The 7548-nt window shown below is 44.5% G+C and overlaps 1 protein-coding gene across 2 annotated transcripts in view; it reads right to left on the minus strand.

Moving 5' to 3' along the window:
- TREH (trehalase) overlaps positions 1-3202 on the minus strand; it is a 22528-nt gene extending 19326 nt beyond the window's left edge. For both annotated transcript variants that reach the window (XM_008062914.2, XM_008062913.1), the window contains exon 1: positions 3075-3202. In XM_008062914.2, coding sequence (XP_008061105.1) covers positions 3075-3163 — 89 coding nt within the window. In that variant the 5' untranslated portion in view covers positions 3164-3202. The remainder of the gene's footprint in view (positions 1-3074) is intronic.
- Positions 3203-7548: the final 4346 nt, after the last annotated feature.

A 7548-nucleotide genomic window follows, 5' to 3' on the forward strand; every position in this document is an offset into this window, starting at 1 on the left:
AGCAGCCGGGCGTGGTAGCGCATGCCTGTAATTCCGGCTACTTGGAAGGCTGAGGCGGAAGGATCACTGGAGTCCAGCAGGTCGAGGCTGCGGTGGCCGGGAGCAGCCACTGCATTCCAGTCTGGGTAACTGAGTGAGACTCCAACTCAACAAAAAAAAAAAGAGCACAGTCTCCAGCAAGACTGTTCTCATTTCAGGCACCAGCCACAAGTGCAGTGTCTCTAAGCCAGTCACACTTCTGAACAACTGGTTTTAAATTTAGGGGTTCCCATAATTCCCTCAGATTAAATATTTTTCTAGAATAACTCATTAAATTCAGAAAAGCACTATGCTTATGAATATAGCTTTATTTTATGAATACAAATCAGGATCAGTCAAATGAAGAGACATAGAGAATGAGATGTGGGAGGGTCCTGAATGCAGAGCTTCTGTGTTCTTTCCCCATGGAATGTGGATGCTTCACCCTCTTGGCTCATGGCTGTGTTCACTAACCAGGAAGCTCCACCAATTTTCAGTGTCCAGAGTTTTTATTGGGGTTTCATTACACAGGCATTATTGGTTGAATCATTGATCATGTGACTGAACTCCATTTCCAGGTCCCTCCTTTGCCAGAAGGTTGAGAGTCTGAGCTGATATCATGTGGCTCAAAGCCCCAATCTCCTAAACACATGGTTGGTCTTTCTGGCAAGACCTGCCTCCATTTTGAGTCATCTTGCTAACATAAGCTACCTGAGGCCCTCACCATAAGTCATCTCATAAGCTTAGACTATCAGGACTCAATATGAATAACAAAGATACTCCTATCACCTGGGAAGTTCCAAGGGCTTAGAGGTTACCTTACAGGAAAACAAAACAAAGACCACATTCTTCATTATACAAGTGGTTTGTGCACTGAAGGGTTGACTCAGCAGGTTTAAACTCTGCACATTTCAGAGGAAGTTCTGACCTCCGACTAGCCCTGAGAGATAACTTTTAAGTTACTGAACTACACTGCCTGATAAGTCTTTGAAACCTTGGGCCATGTCAGATATTTTATGCTAATAACATGATTTATAGCTGGGGCCTTTGGCCACCCAGTATCAGTTTGACCTCTGGGGACCTGGAGAGTGAATAACTAAGGTCAGCACATGGGTAACCACATAAAAACTCTGGACACTAAGACTCAGGCAAGCTTCTTTGGTTGGGAATACCTCGTGTATGTTGCCACATATTGTTACTGAAAAAGTTAAGTGCTGCCCATAAAAATCCACTGGGAGAGAAAAACCGAAAGATTGAGCTTAGCTTCTATGGGATTCTGTCTTATATGATTTTACCTTTGATGGTTTAATATATGTCCTTTTACTGTAATACACTATAACCATAGGCATAACCATTTGGTGAGTACTAGTGAACCACCAGCCTGATGTTGGTCTTAGGATCTACCAACACAATCGTCCTTCTATACATTTGGCAAACAACCTAAAACTTGGCAAAATACTTGATTGCACAGTTGCCTTGAAGTCTTCATTACAATTGCTCAGGACAAAAGCTATTAATTAACTCAGATACACTTTTTCCTTTCTATATTCCACAATTGGTCATGGGCAGGTACCACCAATTTATCCTTTAGAATTCATTCTATGCTGGGTGTGGCGGCTCATGCCTGTAATAACAGCACTTTGGGAGGTGGAGGCGAAAGGATTGCCCGAGTCCTAACTCTAACCCTAACCCTAACCCTAACCCTAACCCTAACCCTAACCCTAACCCTAACCCTAACACCAGCCAGGGTAACATGGCAAGACTCCGTCTCTACAATAAATCAAAAAATTATCCAAGAATGGTGGCGCACACCTGTGGTTCCAGCTACTTGGAAGGCTGAGGTGGAAGGATCGCCTAGTACAGTAGGTTGAGGCTGCAGTGGCCGTGAACATGCCACTGCACTCCAGTCTGAGCAACAGAAAACTCTGGACACTAAGACTCAGGCAAGCTTCCTTGGTTGGGAATACTTCATATATGTTGTCACACATTGTTGCTGGAAAAATTAAGTGCTGCCCATATAAATCCACTGGGAGAGGAAAACCAAAAGAGTGAGCTTAGCTTCTATTGGATTCTGCCTTATATGATTTTATTTAATAAAAATTAAATAAAAAATTAAAAGATTTAATCCATCCCCTACTGAACCCCTTGTCTCTGTCCTTAGCCCAAGCCTAAGTCTCGGCCTCTCCTGCTTGGAGCCCCTGCCCTCCTCTACCTGTTCCCACTCTGTCCCAATCACACAGGTCTTCTTCCCAGGCCTTGAACAGCACCTCAAGCCTTTGCATTGCAGTTTCCATGCCTAGACTGTCCTCTCCCAGATCTGCTCAGGGATGGTTCCTTCCACAATCCTGCTCAACATCACCACCACGAGACAACTTCCCTCCCCATCTTCTCTAATACATCCACTGTTCAGTCCACCAGCAGGTCCCCAACTTCACTTGGCTTCGAACGGTGCTTCCGTCACCGTTTTGCTTAAGTTACTGCTATTCCTGTGAGAGTTGGTAAAGCGGTTGATGTGGCAAGAGCTCTGTAAACCATGTGAAATGAAGAGTAGACAATGCCTGTGAGTCCAGGAGCAGGACAGGTTCAATCGTCTCTGTCATGTGGTGATGGAAACTGAGGCTCAGGAAAGAGCTTTGACTTGCTCTGCGTCACAGAGGGAGGATCAGGGTCAGGGCTTAAGCATAAGTGCTTCGGTCAGGCTCTTAGGTCCACTCTCACACCCAAGCTAGGAAACTCAGGCAGAAAGTTTGCAGGAATAATCCTGAGAACAGTCCTGCACAGTTCCAGGGACAGCTTGGAGCAGAGAGGGAGGGAGGGCAGGCTCCGGCCAGCAGGCTCCTGGACCGTGCATAGGCAGTGGCATCTGGTCCCAGGACGACGTCCAGTGCCTGGCATGGAGCCTGCTACACAAGGAAACCTACTTTCCGTCTTTTCTCTGCTCTTCACTTCCCTTCACTCTGAGGGGCTAACCCCCAGAGCTTGAGAATTTATCCCAGCCAGCCTTCCAGATTCCAGCCATCCTCCCCCACCCCCAGCTGCTTTCCCCACAGCCCTACCTCTCACAGGGCGGGGGTAGGGCCTCCTGGGACCTCAGCCCCAGCCCCAGCAGAAGCAGCAGGCACAGTTTCCAGGTCCTCCCCAGCATGGTGACCAAGACTGACTAAATGAGCAGGCCCAGGCACCTCCAGCTCACTGGGCACAGCCCGGCTTGCCTGCCTATCCAAGTCTGCCAAAGTCCAAGCTTTGAGGCGTGGCTACCTGAGGGGACATGCGCTTAGCCTGCATGTGGCCTGCTTGCCCCTCCTGGTCTCAGGGCACAGTGATCACCCTCGCCTTTCTGCTTTGCCTCTTCTGTTTCTGAGCCTCAGTTAGTACTTTCTGCTCAGGCTTTTCCCTCAACGTCATGGGGGTGGGGGTTGGAGGAACGAACACCTGGGGGACCAGGGACATAGTTAAGGCCACACATTTATAACCCAAATGCCTGTTCCTTAGGTGGCCCAGGACCATCAACTTCAAAGGGTTACCATTTCCTTTAACATTTCAAACGAATTGGCTCAAGACTCTGTCCCTGGTGTGTTGTGAAACTCGGGGACTCTCACTGGTATGTACAAGAGATGCTGTGGGGGCACAGGACAGCATAACCATCTTGTCTAGGGAGGAGTAAGCAAGACCTGCCATAGAGGTGGCATTTGCAATGGGTCTTGAAGATCGCTTGGGAGTTTGCCAAGGGAATGGACTGGAGACCATTACAATGTATGCAGAGCATATTAAGGAGATTGTGAGAACCTCAGCCTGGCTAGATAGAACTTGGCATTCATGCAGGGAAGGGTTGTAAGACAAGGCTGGAGAAATGTGTTGGCACCAGTCTGAATGACCTTTGCCAAGCCAGGGAGACAGCAGGTTCCTTAAAGTGGAACCAGCAGAGAAGCCTGTGAGCTCAAGTAGCGGGATTAGATTGCTTCAGAAAGCTCAACACCTCAACACTATGGAAGATGAGCTGTAGGGACAGAGGGTGAGGCAGGGCACAATAGGAGACTGTAGCAAAATGCAGATAATCAATGACTCCGGCCAGAAGTAAAACAGAGGAATTGGGGAGGAGTACCCAGGGAGGAGCTTACTTATAGCTGTTACCACTGAGTTCAGCAATTTATGACTCTCCTGTAGGACCCAGGCATACTGTTAAAGAAGTCTGTTATATCACCTAAGCAGTGTTTATCACTGTCAAAATAAAAACTTCAGACAAATTTAACAATTTTTTTCCCCAAAGAAATGAATCAGGCAGCACTCTGAACCTTTCCAGCAATGTGGGCGGGCAGTATTTATAGACAGAAAAAGGAAGTGCCCTAGGGGAACATCCTGATTGGTAGAGCATTTGCCTTATTTGGACATGTCTCAGCAGTTTGCAGCCTGCGATTGGCTGAGAGCGTGGCTACTATGATAGGCTGAGACTTGGGGCTTGGCTCCTTGTTACAAGAATAGATTCTCAAGGTTGCAGTTTGTTTACATATTAAGTTAGGTTATAGTTTACTATATTTGGAGGCAGCTTTAGGCCAAGTTTAATTTAATTTAATGTAACACCACAGACAAGTTGGCCCAGGCCTTGTGTTTTCCCTTGACAATGCTCCTGCCTCTTCCCACTAAAAAGTTACCATTGCTCTGGCAGTTTGCCCTCTTCCTTCCTGCCACACTTGATCTCCAGGTATTATATGCTTTCTTCCTTTTTTTTTTTTTTTAATTTTTTTATTGTAGCTAATTATACAAAAAATGTAAAAATTGGCATCTTAACCATTTTAACAATTCAATTTAATTTATATTACATCTACAATGTTGTTTAACCATCCTTACATTCCTTGGGTAAATCTTACTTGGTCATGATGCATGATTCTTTTAATAAACTATTGAGGCTGGGCGTGGTGACTCAAGTCTGTAATCCCAACACTTTGGAAGGCTGAGGCAATAGGATTGCCTGAGCCCAGGGTTTCGACACCATCCTGGGCAACTTGACGAGACCTTGTTTCTATAATAAATCAAATAACTAGCCAGGTGTGATAGCACACCTCTGCAGTTCCAGCTACTTGGAAGGCTGAGGCAGAAGGAGTGCCTGAGCCTAGCAGGTCGAGGCTATGGTGACAGTTAGTGTGATATTGCACTCTAGCCTGGGCAGCAGAGTGAGACTCCAACTCAAAAAAAAAAAGCTGTTGAATTTGGTTTGCTAGTATTTTCTTAGGGAAGTTTGCATCTGTACCCACAGAGGATATTGGACTGTCATTTTCTTTTATTGTGACATCTTTCTGCATTGGCTTTGATACCAGAGTAATTTTAGCCTCATAGAATAAGTTGGAAGTAGTACCACATCTTCTATTTTTGGAAGAGTTTGAGAAGAATGGATGTTAATTCTTCTTTAAATGTTTGGTAGAATTTACCATTGAAGCCATGTGACCCTGGACCTTATTAGGATTCTCCAGAAAAACAGAACCAGTAAAAGATATGTATGTTAGCTGGGCATGGTGGCTCACGCCTGTAATCCCAGCACTTTGGGAGGCTGAGGTGAAAGGATTACCTGAGCCCAGAGGTTCAAGATCAGCCTGAGCAACATGGCGAGGCTTCGTCTCTACAAAAAAATCCCAAAATTAGCCGGGCATGGCGGCACATGCCTGTGGTTCCAGCCACTTGGAAGGCTGAGGCAGAAGGATTGCCTAAGCCCAGTAGGTTGAGGCTGCGGTGGCTATAAGCATGCCACTGCACTCCAGCCTAGGCAACAGAGAGACTCTGACTTAAAAAAGAGTTATATATGTTACATACACATATATACATATACACACATGTGTATATATACATACATATGTGTATACATACATATGTATATTCAGGTGTATACACAGACATGCGTGTATTTATTTGGAGAGAGAGCGAGAAAGAGAGGTTTGAGAAGTTTATTTTGAGGACTTGGTTCACACAATTGTGGACATTGGCATGTCCAAAACTTCCAGGGTAGGCTGGCAAGCTGGAGACCCATGAAAGAGTTGCAGTTCAAGTCTGAAGAAGGCAGTGTACTGGAGGAATTCCCTTTTCTTCTGGAAGGTCAGTCTTTTTCAGATTAAAGCCTTCAACTGATTGAATGAGGCCCATCCAAATTATGAATGGTAATCTGCTTTACTAAAAATCTGCTGCTTTGCATGCTAATTTCATCTAAAGAATACCTTCGCAGAAAGCTCTAGAATAATGTTTGACCAACTATCTGGGTACTTTTGCCAAGCCATGTTGACACATACAATGAAACACCTTCTTTGTTGCAATTTTTAAAAAAATTTATTACTTTACTTTACTTGTTAGAGATCTATTGAGACTATTTCTTCTTTCATCAGTTGAGGCAATTTCTGCATTTCTAGAAATTTGTTTTATCTGGTATCCAATTTGTTGACAAACACCTGTTTATAGCATTCTATTTTCATTTTTGTAAGATCAACAGAAAGGCCTCCTCATTCATTTCTGATTTTAATTATTTGTATCTTCTCTCTGTCAATTTGGATCTTTTCAAAGAACTAGCTTTTGGGTTCGTTGATTCTCTCAACAGACTTTCTATTATCTAATTATCTTTGCTCTAACCTTTATTATTTCCTTCCTTCTGCCAGCTTTGGGTTTAGCTTGCTTTTCTTTTTCCAGTTCCTCAATATGTAAAGTTAGGTTATTTTAATCTCTGCCATTGGATTGGTGAGTTTAATCTTACTCCAGCATTTGGCTCCATTTTTTTCCAGCATGTCTTATGCTATTTTTATCCCACATTTCCTCTATTGTGCTTAGTTGATTTTTTTTTCTTTTGAGTTGAGGTCTCTGTTGCCCAGGACGGAGTACAATGGCATGATCACAACTCACTGCAGCCTCGACCTATTGGGTTCAGGCGATCCTTCTGCCTCAGCCTCTCCAGTTGCTGGGCCTACAGACATGTGCCACCATGCCTGGCTAATTTTTATTTCATTTTTAATAGAGGTAGGGTCTCACTATATTGTCTAGGCCGGTCCTGAACTCCTGGGCTCAAGCAATCCTCCGACCTTGGCCTCCTAAAGTGCTGGGATTACAAGCATGAGCCACCACACAAAGCCCACTTGCTTTTTTATAGTGAGTTATTTTGATTAACTTCTCAATTCCTTCTATGCATATTTTATTTTTATTTATTTATTTTTGAGACAGGGTCTCACTCTGTCACCCAGGCTGGAATGCAATGGCACAATCTTGTTCACTGAAGCTTCAACCTCCTGGACTCAGGCAGTCTTCCTGTATCAGCCTCCTGAGTAACTGGAACTACAGGCATATGTCATCATGCCTGGCTGATTTTTAAATTTCTCTGTAGAGATGAGGTCTCACTATGTTGCCCAGGCTGGTCTTGAACTCCTGACTCAAATGATCCTGTCACCTCAGCCTCCCATATTGGCTGGGATTACAGGTGTGGGTCACTGTGCTCAGCCTGTGTGTGTGTGTGTGTGTGTGTGTTTTTTTTTCTTTTTTTTAGTTGGAGTCTCACTCTGTTGTCCA

Source organism: Carlito syrichta, unplaced genomic scaffold, assembly GCF_000164805.1.
Source record: "Carlito syrichta isolate Samal-C Ts95f unplaced genomic scaffold, Tarsius_syrichta-2.0.1 Scaffold305880, whole genome shotgun sequence".
In the NCBI taxonomy this organism is placed as follows: Eukaryota; Metazoa; Chordata; class Mammalia; order Primates; family Tarsiidae; genus Carlito; species Carlito syrichta.